This window comes from Schistocerca piceifrons, chromosome 2, assembly GCF_021461385.2.
Source record: "Schistocerca piceifrons isolate TAMUIC-IGC-003096 chromosome 2, iqSchPice1.1, whole genome shotgun sequence".
Taxonomy (NCBI): Eukaryota; Metazoa; Arthropoda; class Insecta; order Orthoptera; family Acrididae; genus Schistocerca; species Schistocerca piceifrons.
In genome coordinates, this window is record NC_060139.1 from 544,561,031 (window position 1) to 544,584,296 (window position 23,266).

The following is a 23,266-nucleotide window of genomic DNA, read 5'->3' on the forward strand; positions in this document are numbered from 1 at the left end:
CTTGATGAGCTGACTTTCAAGAACAGCATTCCAGGGGGTATTTTCCAGCTGTATAATGGTTGTCCACATACTGCTGTTGTAACTCATGATTCTCTATAGTGTGTGTACATGTTGCCTTGGACTGTTCAGCCACTAGATCTGTCTCCAATTGAGCACATATGGGACATCATCAGACAATAACTCCAGTGTCATCCTTAAACAGCATTATCCGTTCCTGTATTTACTGACCAAGCGAAACAGGCATGGAACCCCATCTCACAAACTGACATCCGGCACCTGTACAACACAATGCATGCACATTTGCATGCTTGTATTCAACATTGTGGCAATTAAATTGGTTATTAATGTAATAGCATTCACATTTGCAATGGCTTATCTCACACGTACATTAACCTGTGATCTAGCAATGTTAATACTTAAATATGTTACCAGAAGTCCCGCTCATGCAGCTGTAGTGAGTGCATCATTGTGTCAAGCGCTCTGCTGTTACAGAGAAGTGTGTTTTTCCAGTGGTGTGCACACAACTAAGCAGATTGTAGTGTTGCTGTTTTAACAGTGACATACAAAGTTGTTATGTATAGCTGCGTGCACCACGATGGGCAAAGGCACACACAAGGTGAAGAGGAGGAACTTATGTCAATAGAAGGCACCTTGCAAGGGCAACCTGCACTGACTGAGCAAAGATCGGTTGCCATTGATGTACTGCTGAGGATAACACCTCTCATTATGACTGGGAAGATGAGTCACAGCTTAGGGACAGCCTGAAGTTCACTGAGCAGGTGTTCTACATACAATACGAGGATCAGAACTGGATGGAGCGACTTGGTGCCATGGAGGAAACTGCAACTGGTAAAATAGGCATGAAGTGTCTAGGTAATGACATTCTTCTCAATGTGGAAGTTGAATCTTGGAGCAACTACGAAGTGCTCACGCCTCTACTGGACAAATAAACTGTCCCCGCATTGGAGAACTTGCTGCAAAAACAGAAGAAGATGACAACTCCAGTCAAGGTACTCCTGAGAGGATTATCCTGGCTGTGGAATGAAGACATGGTCCAGAAAGGAGCACTGCAGGCTAGATTCAGAGAAGTGGCAGTCTGGCTACACAACAGGACCAACAAGCAGAAACCAGCACTGTTCACCTTAGTGGTGCATGTAGCAGGAATCAGCAGCAGAAGAAGACAGTTGATGCCATCTTTGAGGTGCATAATCTGCTCGAACCTCTACTCGCACTGCGCAGACCAAACCAACAGAAGCTGGCTAAACTAAGAAGAAACACCAAAGAAGATGAAGAAGATGCAGAAAAGCCATGGCTTCAGCCCCTGTGGTGAGCAGAGGTGTGCCTGCAGTGGCCTCCCCTCCCATGCAGCTGGTGGGCCCCTCCACCAGTGAGAGTGGTGGAGGGGGGAAGCCAGCTGCCCAGTGCAGGATCGAGGCAGTCTGCATTAGCACACCATGATGAACAAAATGCTGCAGTGGCAGAAGGTGGCACAACCACCCCCAGCAACACAGACAACCGGCACATCAACATCAGTGCCACCCTAGAAGAGGCCAAGTCATGCTTTCGGATGGCACTACATGCAAATTTAGAGGCTGCCTGCCTCCTGCTGAAGGAGGCATACCATCATTGGCCACCAATGGAATCATGACCATGCCAAACAGGCACACACCAGTTGCCTCATTGTCCTCACAAACAGAAGAACACAAGGTTTGCCAGATGACATAAATGTCAATGGATATTTGTGAGGAACATCCTGAGAAGAGGTCCACAGAGGTGCAGATGTGCAAGGTAATGAACATGTTCAACTGCCTGATGAGCACTCTCAAGAGCTCGGTGAATTTAACAGAAAGGATGTGTATTATTGCCAGAAATCCCAGAATAATACTTAAAGTAACAACACCAGCAGCTCTAGCTAGGGTTTTCGGAGGTTTCTCCTTGGCCATAAAGTTAATGCCAGAGCTGTCCCTCAAGTGGCCTCTCAAAAAATTCCAGAACTTTGTCCACACATTTTTTCTATGCCTACTTTTTACTTATTGTGCATGGTCTCATTCGAAATACTCTCCTCCACGACTGATACACCACTCCCAATGCCATTTCCTCTTCTGGAAGCAGTCTTGGTATGCCTTTTGCTGAATCGCACAAAGCACTGTCTGCATTTTTTTTTATCTTGTCTATTGTTGCAAATCTTCATCATTTCAACATCTCAACATTATAACAATAGACCCATGTCTCATCACCAGTTATGACTCTCTTAAGACCTCTTGTTCTCATTCATGAGATCCAAAACCTCTTCACAGATAGCGAGGCAATGTCTTCTGGTCTTGACTCATTAGCTATGGGATCAACTTGGTGGCAACATTATGCATTCAAAGATTCTGTGTCATGAATTCAGCTGAAATGTTAAATTCTTCTGCAATCTGTCAGTCAGTCAGTCTTCGATTGGCACACACATTCCTGATGTGAGTGTTGTCAGTAGATGAAGGGCGTCCTGTACGAGGGTCAACTTTAACTGCTGTCTTGCCATTTTTAAGCCTTGTGAACCAGTCATAACACAGAGTATGGCTTAAGCACTCATCACCATACACTTCCTGCATCATTTGGTGTGTCTCTGTAGAGATTTTCTTGAGTGTGATGCAAAATTTAATGCAGATACCGCGCTCCTCTAACTCTACCATTTCAAAGTTCGCAAACATTGTGACACAACATTCTACTCAATACAGCTATGAACAGTAACTAACAGACATATAACAATGAAACTTCCAGCTATTACACATCAAACACAGGGTTGTGCAGGGACGCCAACCGCATTTCACTCCGACACAGCATTGGCGCAAAATTACAAATTTTCCGGAATTTTTTGAACAGACATCATATGTTACCTATAAAACTGTATTCCCAAAATATCATTACTACATTAATTTTTTTTGTGTTGCTTTTTTCTTTTTCTTTTATTTTTTTGCTGATCAGTGTATTTGCTATGCCTACACTATCCAACCAAAAGTTGTAAGTAGGCTGTTTATGTTTTCTCTATGTAAGTAGGGTTTATGTTTTCTTATTGGCAATGTTACGTAGCGCTCAATATGAAAATCACTGGCTGTGCTGTGTGCAGTCTGTGGCTGCTTTGCATTGTTGTAATACTCGCCATTGTAGTGTTAGGCAGCTGGCTGTGAACAGCGCGTAGCGTTGCGCAGTTGGAGGTGAGCCGCCAGCAGTGGTGGATGTGGGGAGAGAGATGGCGGAGTTTTGAAATTTGTCATGAACTGCTATATTTATATATGATGATATCAAGGTAAATACATTGTTTGTTCTCTATTAATATCTTTGATTTGCTAACTATCCCTATCAGTAGTTAGTGCCTTCCATAGTTTGAATCTTTTATTTAGCTGGCAGTAGTGGCGCTCGCTGTATTGCAGTAGCTTGAGCAGCGAAGATTTTTGTGAGGTAAGTGATTTGTGAAAGGTATAGTTTAATGTTAGTCAGGGCCATTCTTTTGTAGGGAATTTTAAAAGTCAGATTGCGTTGCGCTAACAAAATATTGTGTGTCAGTTTAAGCACAGTTATGTATAATTGTTCAAAGGGGACGTTACAAAGTATCATCTCACCTATTAATGGACGTTAACATAGGATGTGTCCACCCTCCACATTTATTATGGCTTGAACTCTGCTGGGGTCACATTCAGTGAGGTGTCTGAATGTCTATGCAGGAATGGCAGCCCATTATCCCTCAAGAGCTGAAGGTGTTCCATTGGGTTCATATCTGGAATGTTACTGTCCACAAACAATTGCTTCACAGATTATTGTTCACAAACGATTGCTTCACAGATTATTGTCCACAAACAATTGCTTCACACGTTATTGCCCACAAAATATTGCTTCACAGATGCTGCTTTATGCAGAGTGCATTGCCATGCTGATACAAACAATTATCTTCTCCGAACTGATCCTCTACTGCATGCAGTATGAAAATCTGTAAAATATGTTCATATCCTTCTACATTTAGCATTTTCTTAAGCACAATATGGGGACCACACCTTAACTATCAAAAACGCCCCCAAACCATAATCCAAGACCATCTCTGTCCTTCACTGTTGGCACTGAACATCAGATTGCCATAGGTAAAGCATGATTAATCACTCCAAATCACTCATTTCCAGTCATCCACTGTCCTGTGGTGCAGCTCTTTATACCACCTCAAATGTTGCTTAGCACTGGCTACAAAAATGTACGTCTTATGGGGAGTTGCTTCACCATTGTACCCCATTCTTTTTAATTCTCTATGCATAATCATTGTGTAAGCTGAACTGCTGGTAGATTTTTGGAACTCACAAATGATTCCTTCCGATGATTTCTTGCAATTTTTTTACAACCAACCTCTGCAATACATTGACGGTCTCTGATTGCTGGTGCACAAGGTCTGCCTCATCCTTGTTTAACCATGGTTCATCTTTCATGTTCCAGACTTCACAATCACATCACCAACAGTTGACTTGTGCAGCTTGAGAAAGATTTATTACTCAGGTGACATACAATGACTGAACAACATTCAAAGTCGTTGAGCTCACCTGACCAACCCTTCTGTTGTTTTCGCTTCTCTACTGACAACACAATAGACCCCACCTTCTTTTGTACTGACAGTTCTGCCTTTCATGACATCTAGTGGTCAATTCCAGATGGAGCTGACTGTGGCATTTAGATCTCTCTCCGCTTCGTACTTTGATGGCCATTCGAAAAGCAACACCAGCAGAGTAGAAAATCTTGAAATTTTAATTAGTGGGTGTATACAGTATAGCACAAAGAATAAATGATTAAATTGGTAAGTGATGTGATGGTATGTGTGAAATTTCGTATACAGAGCTGCCGTCTCTAGCAGCAACAACAGCTTGAACCCGGCTGGGTATCAAGTGAAATGGAGCTTGGATGACTGACACAGGTATCTCTTCCATGCTGCTTCAACTCTATGCCAGAGTTAATCAGTATTAGTGGTTGGCAAGTGGTGATATTCCAGTTTCTTGGCAATCCTTGACCGGTTGGTTTGAGTGGCTGAGAGATATGAAAACATCCTGGGCAGGTCAACAGCTGAACGCTCTTTCTATTGAGGCAGGTCAGAATAGGATGGGCAACATGTAGTTTCGCATTATCTTTCTGGAAGAGTATGTCATGGAGGCCTAAAATATAGGGCACAGACAACAATCTTAACACATTAGGAATGTAACGGTTGATGTCCAAATTACCAGCTACGTGGACCAAAGGTGATCATATTGCATACTCAGTGGCAGTTCATACTATCACATCATGTGCTGGAGCCATATGATTATGAAAAATGCAAATTGACAACTTTTGTTCTCCTCAGAGCCTCCACATATGGGTACGTCCAATCTGATGCTGTACACGCAACAAGGACTCATCTGATAGGACAACAAGGTGGTACTACACTGTCATTGATATTGTTGGATGCACCACTGTTGTTGCATGTCTCTCTGTTGCCACCTAAAGCAAGCTGCAACAAAGGTTGCTATTCTGACAGTCCTTGTCAATACTTGGCTTGTTGCCAATAAACCCATTTCCTGACTCAAGGTACGTGACATCACTGTACGATTCTGCATGGTCAAGTGAATCTTAGAAGATATACTTAGCTCAAACATGAGGTATTTCGAACAGAATGACCTCCTCAAAGCCAACCAGCATGGATTCCAAAAACATCAATCTTGTGAAACCCAAGTTACACTTTTCTCACATGATACACTGAAAGCCTTGTATCAAGGCAGAAAGGTAGATGCAGTATTTCTTAATTTCCGAAAAGCATTTGACTCAGTGCCACACCTGCACTTACTGTCAAAAGTATGATCATATGGGGTATCAAGTGAAATCTGTCACTGGATTGAGGACTTTTTTTGTAGGAAGGATGCAGCATGTTATCTTGAATGGAGAGTCATCATCAGACATTGGAGTTACTTCAAGGTGTGCCCCAGGGAAGTGTGTTGGGGCCCTTGCTGTTTATGTTGTTTATTAATGACCATGGAGAGAATATTAATAGTAACTTCAGACTTTTTGTAGATGATTCAGTTATCTGTAATGAAGTACTGTCTGGAAGAAGCTGCATAAATATTCACTCAGATGCTGATAAGATTTCAAAGTGGTGCAAAGATTAGCAACTTGCTTTAAATGATTGGAAGTAAAAACTGAGCACTTCACAAAATTAAAATAAAATAAAAAAATAATGTAGTATCTTATGACTATAATATCAATGAGTCACTGTTATAACCAGCCACTTCATACAAATGTTTGTAGGGACATGAAATGGAATTGTCATATGGGCTCAGTCATGGGTAAAGCAGGTGGTAGACTTCAGTAGAATACCGGGGAAGTGCAATCAGTCTACAACGGAGACTGCTTACAAATCACTCATGTGACCAGTTCTAGAATACTGGTCATGTGTGTGGGGCCCATACCAAATAGGGCTAACAGGGGATATCGAAGATATACAGAGAAGGGCAGCACAGATGCTCACAGGTTTGCTTGATCTGTGGGAGAGTGTCACAGAGGTACTGAAGGAACTGAACTGGAAGACTCTTGGAGAAAGACAAACTATCCGAAGAAACTCTATTAATAGAGTTTCAAGAGCCAGCTCCAAATGAAGACTCTAGGAATATACTATAATCCCTTCAGTATCAATCACATAGAGATCATGAGGATAAGACAGAATAATTACAGCATGCAGAGAGGTATTCAAACAATCATTCTTTCTGCACTCCATATGTAGATGTAATGAGAAGAAACCCTAATAACCGGTACAGTCGATGTTGAACATGGGTGTGTCCTCCGAGGCACTACTCATGTTGGGCCATTTAGATCCTGCATGGTGGTGAACAAGGTCTTCCTGAACCCATCGATTCCATGTTCACTTAACAGTTGTGGGAGCCCAATCAAAACAATCAACGAACACAGGATGATGAACTGCAGTCTCAACATGCCACAATCATCAAACTCCGACACATGCTGACAGATGTTTTGTTTCTTACATGAGGCATAACACAATGCAACTGCATAATTTTTTCTTACACACAGAATGTAGATAATAATTACTCCTAACTATTTCGTGTACTTACACTGAAAGCAAAACAAGGATAATGGAATGTAGTCGAATTACGTCAGGTGATGCCGAGGGAATTAGATTAGGAATTGAGACACTTAAAGTAGTAAAGGAGTTTTGCTATTTGGGGAGCAAAGTAACTGATGATGGTTGAAGTAGAGAAGATATAAAATGTAGACTAGCAATGGCAAGGAAAGAGTTTCTGAAGAAGAGAAATTTGTTAACATCGAGTATAGATTTAAGTGTCAGGAAGTCGTTTCTGAAAGTATTTGTATGGAGTACAGCCATGTATGGAAGTGAAACATGGACAATAAATAGTTTGGACAAGAACAGAATAGATGCTTTCGAAATGTGATGCTACAGAAGAATGCTGAAGATTAGATGAGTAGATCACATAACTAATGAGGAGGTATTGAACAGAATTGGGGAGAAGAGTTTGTGGCACAACTTGACAAGAAGAAGGGACCAGTTGGTAGGACATGTTCTGAGGCATCAAGGGATCACAAATTTAGCATTGGAGGGCAGTGTGGAGGGTAAAAATCATAGTAAGTACTGGGAGATGAAGAAGCTTGCACAGGATAGGGTAGCAAGGAGAGCTGCATCAAACCAGTCTCAGGACTGAAGACCACAACAACAACAACAACAACAACAACACTGAAATTCAAATTAACTGCATATACAAGCATGTAGTACACCTAATGCCAGTTTAACATTTGTTGTACGCAACCTTCACTGTGATGCAATTTTATCCATCAGTGTATGTTCCACTTCTCGTTTTTTCTAAGAGACACATTCTGTCATTGAGATAACTGAAGCTTTGATTTAGCATTCTGTCCTATTCATGGCAAAAATTTGTTGAACTCACCCCTGTATAGACTTCGTTTGACAAAACTTTGCAACAAGTGTAACACATTGATTAATATCACAAGCACTGTGGACACTCATGTATGGTTTACCAAAGCTGCAGATTACATAACAGCAATACAGATATGTTTAGTGATGCAAATTATCTTATGACTTTTTCTGAGTGTATGTGATATTCCAGTATAAGGACACCAACAATGGAAATGTACTGAAAGAGAAGGCAAGGATGATAACATCTACCATCTCCCAAGCATGATGCTCATAGCCACATAACGTTCAATGGCGACAGTTTTTAGTGGCAGTCTTGGATTTCAGTTCACTGTTGTTCTAAATAAATTAAATTAAATGGTAAGTTTACCACACAGTACGGTCATGTTGAAATTTTAACCAGTTTAATACTGTCTATGTGTCTTTGATCAATTTCATATATTCATAATATGTTAATTCAGCAAGCAAACAATTCATATATCAGACCTCAAAGAATGTATATAGTGCTAACTAGTTACAATAGTTGCCAACTTAATCACTCATGTACATTCTACTAATGTTAACGACTTAGGAGTAGTAGCTTGTATTTTAAATCAGCACAGTGAAACCACACATGGCAAAGAATAAAGTACACACTGCTACCTGCCACAACTCTTAACAGTGTGGTTATGTTTGGAAACACATGTCTAGCTCCATTTCACATAAATCTGCATTTACACCACTAAAAATTAAAATTTTTTGGCATTAATTTCAGCAATAGAAGGTCATGTGTGAAGCATATTGCAAATTAAATGAATTTTTAAACTTTATATCACTGGGTAGTGTTTAATATGTTAAATCACTCCCGGTCATTATTACTTATTGTTCGTTACGCAAATATAAGAGTAAGGTGGAAAACAATTTCAACAGTCTGTCAATTTTGTTGTAGAAGGAAATTAATTGAAACCTGGACAACAATTTCAATCTTGTTTATGTGCCTGTTGACCATTCAGTATCTCAACAATGTGGTAAGTTGTTACCTTTATCCCTTCCACTATTTGTATTCCACTGAGGACTTACCATTAGTTATCATACAGTGTTTCTTGAAATTACAGTCACTAATACACTTAAACAGGAATTATTTTATGTGTAGTTAAGACTTAACCATTAACACATTATGTTTAATAACAAAATAAAATAAATGTTTAAGACACAGGCTTCATATAATAACAAAACACACTATATCCAAACAAATGTTAGAATGATTTAATACTGAGCCAATTCCATGTTTATGGTTAAACTTTCTGGAACATTTGGTCCTATTTATACTCAAAAACCCTAATCAAAACTTCATTTCTGAGGCCTGTTGCTAATCCTGAATATATGAGAGTTTTCGCTGGTGATCTCTACACTACCTGGACGTAGCATTCTGGTCTCTGAGTATAGAGCTTCAGTGCGAAGGCAGATTCCTGTCATCTGCATCATCTACCATATTGCAGTTAGTCCAAAAAATTCCCAATGGTCTGTGCATGATAAACAATTATTTACTTATTTCTGGTTTTGAACCTTCAGCCAGCATGCAATGTAAAAGGCTGAAGTAGGAGCAGAATCAAGAAGTCTTTTCTTTTTGTGTTCTAGTGATATGTTGCAGCAGCCAAGAAATAAAATACAAGCACCTTTGACCAACACACCCAGACAACTGGAGTTCAACATCCAGGCAGTATAGAGATTACTGGTTTTTGCATTAGTTCTTTGAGGTGAAATGGAAGTAAGTGGCTAGTGTCAGCAAAGCAAGCATAAAAAAACTAGCTAAAAACAATACAGAAGCTAACTTCCATGAGACAATCCCTCTAGCCTCTTTCTTTCTTGGTTGACTAATTTTGGCTACTGATGTATATAAGTGCACGTATTACTGGTAACATGCTGAAAGAAGGCCAAAGAAATAACATTAAGGAATAACAACAATACATAATTACTAGACCTACCTCAATGATAGTGCAAGAAATGCCAAACCAAAGCAACATGCGGTAGTGAAGAAGTACGCCAGTGGCATGCTGTACTCCACATTGGGGAAAACTGAGAATGATGTGTTGGTGTAGTGGCCATAATACAAAATGCTATTGGTGAAAGAACCCTAAAATATTTACAAAATGTTATATAGTACATATGACTGGTGTTTTTCATAGTTATCTGCAGAAATTAATACAAACTGCTACAACACAAAAGTCAAATGATGCTGTTGCATAAAGTGATATTCATAAACAAAAACTACACATAAGAAAGCACCAGAACCTCTGTGAACATATATACAAGGTGGTATTCTATATCTTCAGCAACATGTCTACTGTGCAAAGCACTCTTCAGTGTATGGTGCAATGTGCTTAAAATACTGCCATACCTTTCAGTGTTACAGCCACTCCATCCACATGTTCAGGTTTAAGCAAAATAATCCTCTGTATGCTACAATAAACATGTACATCTTATTACTACTGATGTGACTATTATTGCAAAGAAGATTAATATTATATATTCATGAAATGTGTTTTGGATTAGTGTTTCTCATAACTTTTCACAAAGTAAGATTTTTGTTATTGTCACTGATCTTGCTCTGAAAATTATATAAGCTAATAAATGTCCATCATAAGTGTTCTCTGGAAATAAGTAATCATGGTGTAATAAATCCTTACAGTAAAGGCATATGTCTTCGATGTTATATCTGAAGTATATTGTGTATTAAATGGAACAAATTCAACCAAATAGCACTACTATATCAAGTGAATTAATACTCATGGAATTCCAACCCAGGATACAAAAGTTTGCAGCAAAAAATCAACATATCTTTGAGTTTAAAGTCATGTTACGGTATTAATGCCAGAAAATTAATTTTACATCAGAAGGACACAACAAACATTTATCCACATGATGAATCAAACTTCTTATTTCTGCATAGGTTACTAACCACATTAGGCACTCCTCTTATTAATACGACTTTTACGTAACATAATAATGAAAAAGGACACCTATATTGTACAACATAAGCTTATCCCCAACTGTTTCAGAGCAAGATTAAATATTCCATAATTTTCTTAAATTGATTGTGTTTGCCCATTCTTAATCAAAATCCATTTCCAAGCAGTTTCCTCATTCCACCATTTATAACCGATGTACAACGATTGTTCAGAAAGACCAAAATATTTTGCATATTGTCCTATGCAGTTTGTTTGTGACACTCTGTGGTCCTTATCTGCATTCTGCAATGTTTAGATACTTGCCAAGCGCTGTTTGTACTGAAGATTATCTTTTTGATGACAGTACTGAGTTATGATAACAAGTGAGGTGAAACAGCAAGTCTCAATGACTACAAAGTAAGACACAGTGTAAACTAGATTTAACTGACACCAAAAACCTTACGTATGTGGCCAATATCCAGTAGCTGTATACAATGTTTAAAAAACATGAATACTTGCTCATGACACTAATAGATTACTATTGCTTTCCATAAGCTAAGTATGAATAATGTATAATGAAAGAGAAGGTGGGCTACATCATTAAACAGAATCAATACTCCAGAACAAAAATTTCCCTATGCAATAGAGTGTGCGCTGTTGTGAAATTCCTGGCAGATCAAAACTGTGTGTTGGACCGAGACTCAAACTCAGGACCTTTGCCTTTTGCGGGAAAGTGCTCTACCAACTGAGCTGCTCAAGCATGACTCATGACCTGATTTCACTGTTTTACTTCTGGAATACCTCGTCTCCTACCTGCCAAACTTCACAGAAGTTCTCCTGAAAAACATGCAAGCTAGCACTCCTGGAAGAAAGGATATTACACAGGAAGTTTAGCATCAGCTTTCACTCCACTGCAGAGTGAAAATTCCAATTTGGGAAGACCCCCAGACTGTGACTAAGCCACGTCTCCACAATATCCTTTCTTCCAGCAGTGCTAGTCTTGCAAGTTTCGCAGGAGAGCTTCTCTGAAGTCTGGAAGATTGAATGTGAGGTCTGGTGGAAGGTTGGTTGGTTGGTTGGTTTGTTTGGGGAAGGAGACCAGACAGCGAGGTCATCGGTCTCATCGGATTAGGGAAGGAAGGGGAAGGAAGTCGGCCGTGCCCTTTGAAAGGAACCATCCCGGCATTTGCCTGGAGCGATTTAGGGAAATCACGGAAAACCTAAATCAGGATGGCTGGACGCGGGATTGAACCGTCGTCCTCCCGAATGCGAGTCCAGTGTCTAACCACTGCGCCACCTCGCTCAGTCTGGTGGAAGTAAAGCTGTGAGGATAGATTGTAAGTTGTGCATAGGTAGCTCAATCGGTGGAGCACTTGCATGTGAAAGGCAAAGGTTCCAAATTCAAGTATCAGAATCAATACTTCACAATTAGCAGCACGCACTGACACCAGATATGTAAGAAATTCTCACTCAGTATTTCTATTACCACAAACTATGTCTGGTAAGTACCATAATAAATGAAGCACTAAGTGAAGATCAGCCACATCAAGTCTTGAATGAAATTTTCTCTGAAATTTTATGTTACTGTTAAATATGTGCTTGTTTGATGTCACAAATGCTCAGATATCTAGAAGAATGGCAGCTGCTCTTGGAATTCTTGAAATATTGTATACTGGAGTCATAGAATACTTCAGAAAGGAAATGAAAACCCATGAACTGGTAGCATGACTATTCACCATAAATGACAAAGTCCAGAAAATGTCTTAATTGTGTAAAGTGATGATAGTCTGTGCTTAGTGAGATTTTAAAGGATATCTGTGTGTCAACAGTGTCCCACAGTATAGTCATATGTCTATGAGTATAATGCTAATTTTTTTACGTATACATCAAGCTATGCAGAACCACCACAGAGATTATCTCTCACACTTCACTTGTTGTCCAGCCACAATGCATGCTACGACCTATCAGACAGACATGATGGATTTCAACAGAAACAGCTCATCATCATCATCTAAAAAGACCAAATCCGTCAATTTCAGACTTTTGTTACATATGGAACATATTGCTGATGAATATTTTTCAGGTGAAAAGAACATCCAAGATGCTGTCATGGACTATCTAAATCACAAGTCAATAGTATTAAAAGAGAATATCAATAATGTAAGAAAAGATAGATCGCTACTTACGGTAAAGAAGACACGTCAAGTTGCAACAGCCACAACATCCACGATTAAAAGACACTGACATATAACTTTCGGCCACAGTCATAGTCAGTAAAGTTTTACACACACACACACACACACACACACACACACACACACACACACACACTATCGCCAACTCCAGCATCTCGGACCCAAATGCAACATTACGTGGGGTGGAAGCAACAATCAGCAAAGGGTGGGGAAGGGGAAAGGGAAGGGATAGTATTGTGCAGGTGGGGAGAGAGATGAACGCTATCCAGTGGAGTGTGCAGGGATTAGACTGCCATTAGGCACAGCATCAGGAGGTTGTCGGGCACTGAGGTGGGGAAAAACCAACAAAAAAGGAAAAAGAGTGTGGAAAGATGGGTGGACGCATTGGCAGAGGGCTGCAATTAAACAGGGTGGGAAATGAAAATGGGCAGGAGATGACCGGACAGAGGGGCGGAAATGGATGGCGGGTGTGGGGACGGTATGTTACCATAGGTTAAGACCAGGATAATTATGGGACTGGAGAATGTGGTGTAAGAGTAACTCCCATCTGCACAGTTCAGAAAAGCTGGTGGTGGAGGGAAGGATCCAGATGGCTCAGGTAGCAAGGCAGCCACTGAAACCATGTTCAGCTGTATGTTGCACCACAGGGTGGTCTGCTTTGCTGTTGGCCACAGTTTGGCAGTGGCTGTTCATCCTAGTGGACAGCTAATTTGTACTCATACTAATATAAAAGGCTGTGCAATGATTGTAGCAGAGGTGGTCAATAACTTGGCTGCTTTTACAGGTGACCTGGCTCCTGATGGTGTAGGATAAACCCGTGACAGGACTGTAATGTCAAGTCTTCAACAGGGATATGATCCTTGTGGCAAGGGGTTGGGATTTGGAGTAGCATAGAGATAGACTAGGATGTGTGGAGGTTGGGTGGGCAATGGAACACCACTTTAAGAGGGGTGGGAAGTATCTCGGGTAGGATGTCCCTCACTTCAGGGAATGATGATAGGTAATTAAAGCCATGGCAAAGAATGTGGTTCAGTTGTTCCAGTCCAGGTGGTATGGTGTGAAGAAGGGGACAATCCTTTATGGCTGGTTGTTGGAGGTGGTGGTAGGATTGGGGTTGTGAGGGGAAATGGCATGGGAGATCTGTTTGTGGACTAGGTCTGGGGGATAGTGCCTGTCTGGGAAGGCCTTGGTGAGACCCTCAGCATATTGAGCAAGGGAGTTTTTGTCTCTGCAGATACACTGTCCCTGAGTAGCCAGGGTATATGGGAGGGATATTTTGGTGTGAAAGGGATGACAACTGTCAAATGCAGGTGTGGTTGGTAGGTTTAATCTGGACAGAGGTGTGGATAGAGCTATCAGAGAGGAGGAGGTCAACATCTAGGAAGGTGGCACACTGGGTTGAGGAGGACCTCATGAAGGGGATGGGAGATAAGGTGTTCAGGTTGTGAAGGAACGAAGGGCCCTGGTTCCAGATCATGAAGATATCATCAATCAACTTGAACCAGAGTAGGGGTTCAGTGTTTTGGGTGGCTAGTCTCCTCTAGATGGCCTATAAAAAGGTTGGCATAGGAGGGTGCCATGCAGGTGCCCATGGCTGTGCCATGGATTTGTTTATATATCTTCTCTTCAAATGAGAAGTAGTTGTTTGTTAGGATAAAGTTATTAAAGTGTGTGAGGAATGAGGTAGTGGTTTTGGAGTCTGTGAGATGTTGGGAAAGGTAGTGCTCAATAGCAGTAAGACCATGGGCATGAGGGATGTCTGTGTATGGGGAGTTGGCAACAGTGATGAGTAGGGATCCAGGAGGTAAAGGGGCAGGAATGGTGGAGAGTCAGTGAAGGAAGTGGTAGGTGTCTTTGACTTGGGAGGCTATATTACAGGCAATTGGTTGGAGGTGTTGGTCAATAAGTGTTGAAATTCTTTTAGTGGGGGAAGGCTTTGGTGAGACCCTCAGGAGTTTTTGTCTCTGCAGGTACACTGTCCCCGGTAGCCAGGGTATATGGGAGGGATATTTTGGTTTGAAAGGGATGACAACCGTCAAAATGCAGGTACTGTTGGTGGTTGGTGGGTTTAATGTGGACAGGGGTGCAGATGGAGTCATCAGAGAGGAGGTGGTACCAACGGGATGTCCAGGATTGTTAGGTTTGTGTATTTTGGTCAGCATGTATAAGGTGGGTGTGTGGAGTGTCATAGGGGTGAGGAGTGAAATGGATTCAGGGGAGATGTTCTGGGAAGGACCTAAGGCTTTGAGTAGGGATTGGAGTTTGTGTTGGACTTCTGGGATGGAATCATTCTGGCAAAGTTTATAGGTGGTGGAGTCAAGACACCTGGCAGAGGCCTTCTGCCAGGTAGTCACTGCAGTTCATGATAACAGTGGTGGAACCTTTGTCTGCAGGTAGGGTGATTAGGTCAGGATTTGTTTTGAGGTTGTGTATGGCTGCTCTTTCTTCTACTGAAAGGTTGGTGTTCTGAGGGAGGGACATGGGGAAGGGTGGTGAGTCTAAGTGGGACATTAGGAATTCCTGGAAGGTGACGGGCAGGTGGTTAGTTGGGCAGGAGTGGAGGGTGGAAGGGGGGGGGGGGGGGAGGGGAGAATAACGGTTGGATGGTGGTATGAACTGGAAGAGGCAAGATTCAATTTTGGAATTAGGGTGGTTTTGGTTGGAGGTATTGGTGACATGGAACTGCTTCCATTGCAGGGATCAGGAGAAGGAGAGTAGGTCTCTGATAAGTCCAGCATGGTTAAATTTGGGTGTAGGGCTAAAGGTGAGGTTTCTGGATAGGTCAAAAGGTTCCGTGGAGCCAAGGGTTTTGGTGGAAAGGTTGACAACAGTGTTACGGGAATGTTTTGGGGGAAGTGGAAAGTTGAAAAAGGTCAGCTAGGCAGTGTTTAGCTGCAATGAGGGGTGGACGAAGAGAACCACCGTGGGTATGATAGTGGTTGGTTAGTGGTGTCCCAAGGCAGCAGTAGGATGTCAGCAGATTGGTTAATTTATGGAGGTGGTGTCTGGAATGTTCCTCCAGGTGCTGGAGAGCAAGGGATTCAATTTCAGATATGTCATTTATGGAGTAGGGATTGCAGATTAGTAGTATCTTGCAGAGGGAGCAGAAACGGTTCTGGGATGCCTGTGCCATGGAGATGTGTTTTCACAGTACCAGGTTTGTGGGCACCAGTGATTGGCAGAATCTGAAAAGGTCCAAGTTATTGTGAAAGGAGGGATGGGATCTAGAAAAAGGAATCTTTACAGTTAGGCTGTTTGGGAGGATTCTATGTTTTCAACAGCATTTGACAAACAGGATGTGGGACTGAAGTCCAACACAAACTCCAATCCCTCCCTAAAGCCTAAGGTACTTCCTAGGACATCTCCTCTGAATCCATTTACATCCTCACACCTATGACACACTCCACACACCCACCTTCTACATGCTCACTAAAATACACAGAATTTCAGCACTCATTGACCAACACCTCCAACCAACCACCTGTAATATAGCCTCCCATGTCAAAGACACCTACCACTTCCTTCACTGACTCTCCACCACCCCCACCCCTTTACCTCCTGGATCCCTACTCATCACTGTTGCCAACTCCCCCCATACACCGACATCCCTTATGCCCATGGTCTTACTGCTATTGAGCACTACCTTCCCCAACATCTCACAGACTCCAAAACCACTACCTCATTCCTCACACACTTTAATAACTTTATCCTAACCGACAACTACTTCTCATTTGAAGAGAAGATATATAAACAAATCCATGGCACAGCCATGGGCACCCGTATGGCACCCTCCTATGCCAACCATTTTATGGGCCATCTATAGGAGACCTTTCTAGCCACCCAAAACACCGAACCCCTACTCTGGTTCAAGTTGATTGATGATCTCTTCATGATCTGGAACCAGGGCCCTTCGTTCCTTCACAACCTGAACACCTCCTCTCCCATCCCCTCACGAGGTCCTTCTCAACCCGGTGTGCCACCTTCCTAGATGTTGACCACCTCCTCTATGATAGTTCCATCCACACCTCCTTCCATATTAAATACACCAACCACCAACAGTACCTGCTTTTTGACATTTGTCATCCCTTTCACACTAAAATATCCCTCCCATACACCCTGGCTACCCAGGGGCAGTGTATCTGCAGTGATAAAAACACCCTTGATCAGTGTGCTGAGCATCTCAACAAGGCCTTCACAGGCAATCATTACCTCCAGACCTAGTCCGCAAATGGATCTCCCATGCCATTTCCCCTCACAACACCAATCCTCACACTGCCCCAAAACCAGCCCCAAAGGAGTACCCCTTTGTGACCTCGTATCACGCAGACTGGAACAACTGAACCACATCCTTCACCAGAGCTTTGATTACCTATCATTGTGCTCTGAAATGAGGGACATCCTACCCGAGATACTTCCCACCCTTCCTAAAGTAGTATTCTGTTGCCCACCCAACCTCCACAACATCCTAGTCCATCACCATGCACTCCTAATCACAACCCCTTGCCACAATGATCAAAAACCTGTGGAAGACCCAGGTGGAAAATTACCTAATCCACCCATTCAGCACTTTCTGTTCCATTCCTGTCATAGGTTTATCCTACCCCATCAGGGTCCAGGCCACCTATGAAAGCAGCCACGTCATTTACCAGCTCTGCTGCAACCATTGCACAGCTTTTTATACTTTTATGACTACTAGTCAGCTGTCCACCAGAATGAACAGCCACTGCCAAACTTTGGCCAAGACAAAAGTAGACCACCCTGTGACGCAACATGCAGCTGAACATAACACCCGTGATTTCAATGGCTGCTTCTCTACCTAAGACATCTGGATTGTTCCCTCCACCACCAGCTTTTCTGAACTGAACAGATGGGGGTTATCCTTACAGCACATTCTCTGCTCCCGTAATTATTGTGTGAGTGTGTGTGTGTGTGTGTGTGTGTGTGTGTGTGTGTGTGTGTGTGTGTAGTCTATCTTTTCCTACATTGTTGATATTCCTACCTGAATTTTCTATTTCTTGATTGTATTAAAAGAGAAGTATTACTGAAAGAAGTGGCAAAGTGTGAGCAATTTCATAATATTCAATGTAACTCTCTTGATAATCAACTGAAAGTATGTAGTAAATTGTTTGTATTTTCCATTATTAATAAACAACTTTATGTGCTAGAACATTCTTTAAACAACACATGAACTTGTACAACTGCTATTTCTGTAATGGAGTACAAACAACTTTACTATACCATACGAACTCTGTGGTCTGGCTTTATTATTTTATTCTCCCCAAACTAATTTCTATTATAGATCACCATTTTTATATTTTTACATGTCACTACTTTGGTGGTCAATTGTGATTTTTAGTGTAGCATCACTGGAATAATAGGGCACACTGTAATGAAAAATGTAATACTCACAGTATTTTCTATAAATGTGCTATCAAAAGCAAAGCGTACCAATCAGCTGCAAAATTACCCTTCACCATGTTTCCAACATTTAGAAATATGTCTTCTTCAGAAGGAAATATTGACAATGTAAACAAGTAAGCAGTGTAAAAATGTTAAGTTAAATATATATGTGTCACACCCAATAAAATCTCATAAGGAATACAATCAAATTATTGAGACTTACTGGGTTACATGTTGTGGTGGAGTTATGTTAAAACATACCCAAAAGGAGTCAGCCAAACAGTCAAATATAAAATTTCACCTCTATAATGATGCATAACATGGCTGTTGTCATTTGGTATTTCCTCATCAATGTACAGTGGACTAGTTTCGTGTGTGCAGAGCTTGGGCTAATGACAGTTTCTGGCAAGAGACGGCACTAATAGTATGCACAAGGAGGGTGCACCATAGTGAATGAACATTATCATGCTAAACTCGCTTAAAACATTAATATTAAGACAGTAAAAACCACATCATATTTAGCTGTGTATATATTTTAAATTAATAACATTGCAACAAATAACAAGTTACCATCTAAAAACAGTCATTGTGGTAGAAAATTACATACACCGTGAGAAACCACAAATAAAAACAGCAGAGAAAAGACCAGGGTGAAAGGGGGGGGGGGGGGGCGGGCAGTACAGGAATCTGGGGTAGAGGAAGGGGAGAGATGGATGGAGGGGAGGGGTGTAAAATGTGTATAATTCATATATATATATATATATATATATATATATATATATATATATATATATATATATATATATATATATATATATATATATATATATATAATAGAGGGAAACATTCCACGTGGGAAAAATATATCTAAAAAGAAAGATGATGAAACTTACCAAACAAAAGCGCTGGCAGGTCGATAGACACACAAACAAACACAAACATACACACAAAATTCTAGCTTTCGCAACCAATGGTTGCCTCGTCAGGAAAGAGGGAAGGAGAAGGAAAGACAAAAGGATATGGGTTTTAAGGGAGAGGGTAAGGAGTCATTCCAATCCCGGGAGCGGAAAGACTTACCTTTAAATATGTCTGCTTGTGTCTGTATGTGTGGATGGATATGTGCGTGTGTGCAAGTGTATACCTGTCCTTTTTTCCCCCTAAGGTAAGTCTTTCTGCTCCCGGGATTGGAATGACTCCTTACCCTCTCCCTTAAAACCCACTTCCTTTCGTCTTCCCCTTCCCTCTTTCCTGACGAGGCAACAGTTTGTTGCGAAAGCTTGAATTTTGTGTGTATGTTTGTGTTTGTTTGTGTGTCTATCGACCTGCCAGCGCTTTCGCTCGGTAGGTCACCTCAGCTTTGTTTTTTATATATATATATATATATATATATATATATATATATATATATATGGAAACATTCCACACGGGAAAAATATATTTAAAAACAAAGATGATGTGACTTACCAAACAAAAGTGCTGGCAGGTCGATAGAAACACAAACAAACACAATCATACACACAAAATTCTAGCTTTCGCAACCAACGATTGCTTCATCAGGAAAGAGGGAAGGAGAGGGAAAGACGAAAGGATGTGGGTTTTAAGGGAGACGGTAAGGGGGCATTCCAATCCCGGGAGCGGAAAGTCTTACCTTAGGGGGAAAAAAGGACAGGTATACACTCGCACACACACCCATATCCAACCACACATACACAGACACAAGCAGACATTTGTAAAGGCAAAGAGATTCGGCAGAGATGTCAGTCAAGGTAGAAGTACAGACGCAAAGATGTTGTTGAAATACAGGTGAGGTATGAGCGGCGGCAACTTGAAATTAGTAGAGGTTGAGGCCTGGCGGATAACGAGAAGAGAGGATATACTGAAGGGCAAGTTCCCATCTCCGGAGTTCCGACAGGTTGGTGTTAGTGGGAAGTATCCAGATAACCGGGATGGTGTAACACTGTGCCAAGATGTGCTGGCCGTGCACCAAGGCATGTTTAGCCACAGGTGATCCTCATTACCAACAAACACTGTCTGCCTGTGTCCATTCATGCGAATGGACAGTTTGTTGCTGGTCATTCCCACATAGAGAGCTTCACAGTGTAGGCAGGTCAGTTGATAAATCACAAGGGTGCTTTCACACGTGGCTCTGCCTTTGATCATGTACAAGGACCGTGGTACTTGATCGTCGGGAGTATGAGGCTGAGGGACTGCGTCAGCTTTCAGACAACACCACATACAAAGTTTGCCAAGGTAATCCCATTCCTGATGTCCAGGCAGAGCTTCAAGGAATCCTCAGAACCTTAGGCACCCTACAAAACCTTTCACCTGACTCGATCAACCTCCTGACCCCACCGACACCCCGCACCCCTACCTTCTACCTTCTTCCTAAAATTCACAAACCCAATCATCCCGGCCGCCCCATTGTAGCTGGTTACCAAGCCCCCACAGAACGTATCTCTGCATATGTAGATCAACACCTTCAACCCATTACATGCAGTCTCCCATCCTTCATCAAAGACACCAACCACTTTCTCGAACACCTGGAATCCTTACCCAATCTGTTACACCCGGATACCATCCCTGTAACCATTGATGCCACTTCCTTATACACAAATATTTCGCACGTCCAGGGCCTCGCTGCGATGGAGCACTTCCTTTCACGCCGATCACCTGCCACCCTACCTAAAACCTCTTTCCTCATTACCCTAGCCAGCTACATCCTGACCCACAACTTCTTCACTTTTGAAGGCCAGACATACCAACAATTAAAGGGAACAGCCATGGGTACCAGGATGGCCCCCTAGTACGCCAACCTATTCATGGGTCGCTTAGAGGAAGCCTTCTTGGTTACCCAGGCCTGCCAACCCGAAGTTTGGTACAGATTTATTGATGACATCTTCATGATCTGGACTCACAGTGAAGAAGAACTCCAGAATTTCCTTGCCAACCTCAACTCCTTTGGTTCCATCAGATTCACCTGGTTCTACTCCAAATCTCATGCCACTTTCCTTGACGTTGACCTCCATCTGTCCAACGGCCAGCTTCACACGTCCGTCCACATCAAACCCACCAACAAGCAACAGTACCTGCATTATGAAAGCTGCCACCCATTCCACATCAAATGGTCCCTTCCCAACAGCCTAGGTCTTCGTGGCAAACGAATCTGCTCCAGTCCGGAATCCCTGAACCATTACACCAACAACCTGACAACAGCTTTCACATCCCGCAACTACCCTCCCGACCTGGTACAGAAGCAAATAACCAGAGCCACTTCCTCAACCCCTCAAACCCAGAACCTCCCACAGAAGGACCACAAAAGTGCCCCACTTGTGACAGGATACTTTCCACGACTGGATCAGACTCTGAATGTGGCTCTCCAGCAGGGATAAGACTTCCTCAAATCCTACAGCAGGGATACGACTTCCTCAAATCCTACCCTGAAATGAGATCCATCCTTCATGAAACCCTCCCCACTCCACCAAGAGTGTCTTTCCACCGTCCACCTAACCTTCGTAACCTCTTAGTTCATCCCTATGAAATCCCCAAACCACCTTCCCTACCCTCTGGCTCCTACCCTTGCAACCGCCCCCGGTGTAAAACCTGTCCCATGCACCCTCCCACCACCACCTACTCCAGTCCTGTAACCCGGAAGGTGTACACGATCAAAGGCAGAGCCACGTGTGAAAGCACCCTTGTGATTTATCAACTGACCTGCCTATACTGTGAAGCTTTCTATGTGGGAATGACCAGCAACAAACTGTCCATTCGCATGAATGGACACAGGCAGACAGTGTTTGTTGGTAATGAGGATCACCTGTGGCTAAACATGCCTTGGTGCGCGGCCAGCACATCTTGGCACAGTGTTACACCATCCGGGTTATCTGGATACTTCCCACCAACACCAACCTATCCGAACTCCGGAGATGGGAACTTGCTCTTCAATATATCCTCTCTTCCCGTTACCCACCAGGCCTCAATCTCCGCTAATTTCAAGTTGCCGCCACTCATACCTCACCTGTCATTCAACAACATCTTTGCCTCTGCACTTCCGCCTCGACTGACATCTCTGCCCAAACTCTTTGTCTTAAAATATGTCTGCTTGTGTCTGTATATGTGTGGATGATATGTGTGTGTGTGCGCGCGAGTGTATACCCGTCCATTTTTCCCCCTAAGGTAAGTCTTTCCGCTCCCGGGATTGGAATGACTCCTTACCCTCTCCCTTAAAACCCACATCCTCGTCTTTCCCTCTCCTTCCCTGTTTCCTGATGAGGCAACAGTTTGTTGCGAAAGCTTGAATTTTGTGTGTATGTTTGTGTTTGTTTGTGTGTCTATCGACCTGCCAGCGCTTTCGTTTGGTAAGTCACATCATCTGTGTTTTTGGATATATTTAGATATATTTTTCCCACGTGGAATGTTTCCCTCTATTATACACACACACACACACACACACACACACATTATATATATATATATATTAAAAACTGTGCTCATCAAATATCTTTACATCATGACAAAGAAGAAACACCAATACCACTAGTATTAACAGCTAAGGAAAACAACATATCGAATAGTCATATGGGAGACTGATCCACTTCTCTGTTATGTTAATGAAAGTCGGGTTCTGAAACTAAGTGAAAAATTTCTATTTTAGAGTTGCACCTACTCATTTAAAATGAAACCATCTTTGTGAACAAAATGTTAAACACCTCTAACTCTTCTATCAGGTCAAGCCTGTGTAACCTACACTTTCTTTATGTGAAAGTTCTAAGTCTTCTAGAGATTTTTAAGCATTTTGTTCACAA

At 42.1% G+C, this 23,266-nt stretch overlaps 1 protein-coding gene across 4 annotated transcripts in view; it reads right to left on the reverse strand.

The window, feature by feature from the left end:
* LOC124777486 (transmembrane channel-like protein 5) overlaps window positions 1-23,266 on the reverse strand; it is a 283,578-nt gene that overhangs the window by 126,269 nt on the left and 134,043 nt on the right. For all 4 annotated transcript variants that reach the window (XM_047252924.1, XM_047252923.1, XM_047252925.1 and 1 more), the window contains exon 8: window positions 9,907-10,055. In XM_047252924.1, the coding sequence (XP_047108880.1) occupies window positions 9,907-10,055 (149 nt within the window). The remainder of the gene's footprint in view (window positions 1-9,906; window positions 10,056-23,266) is intronic.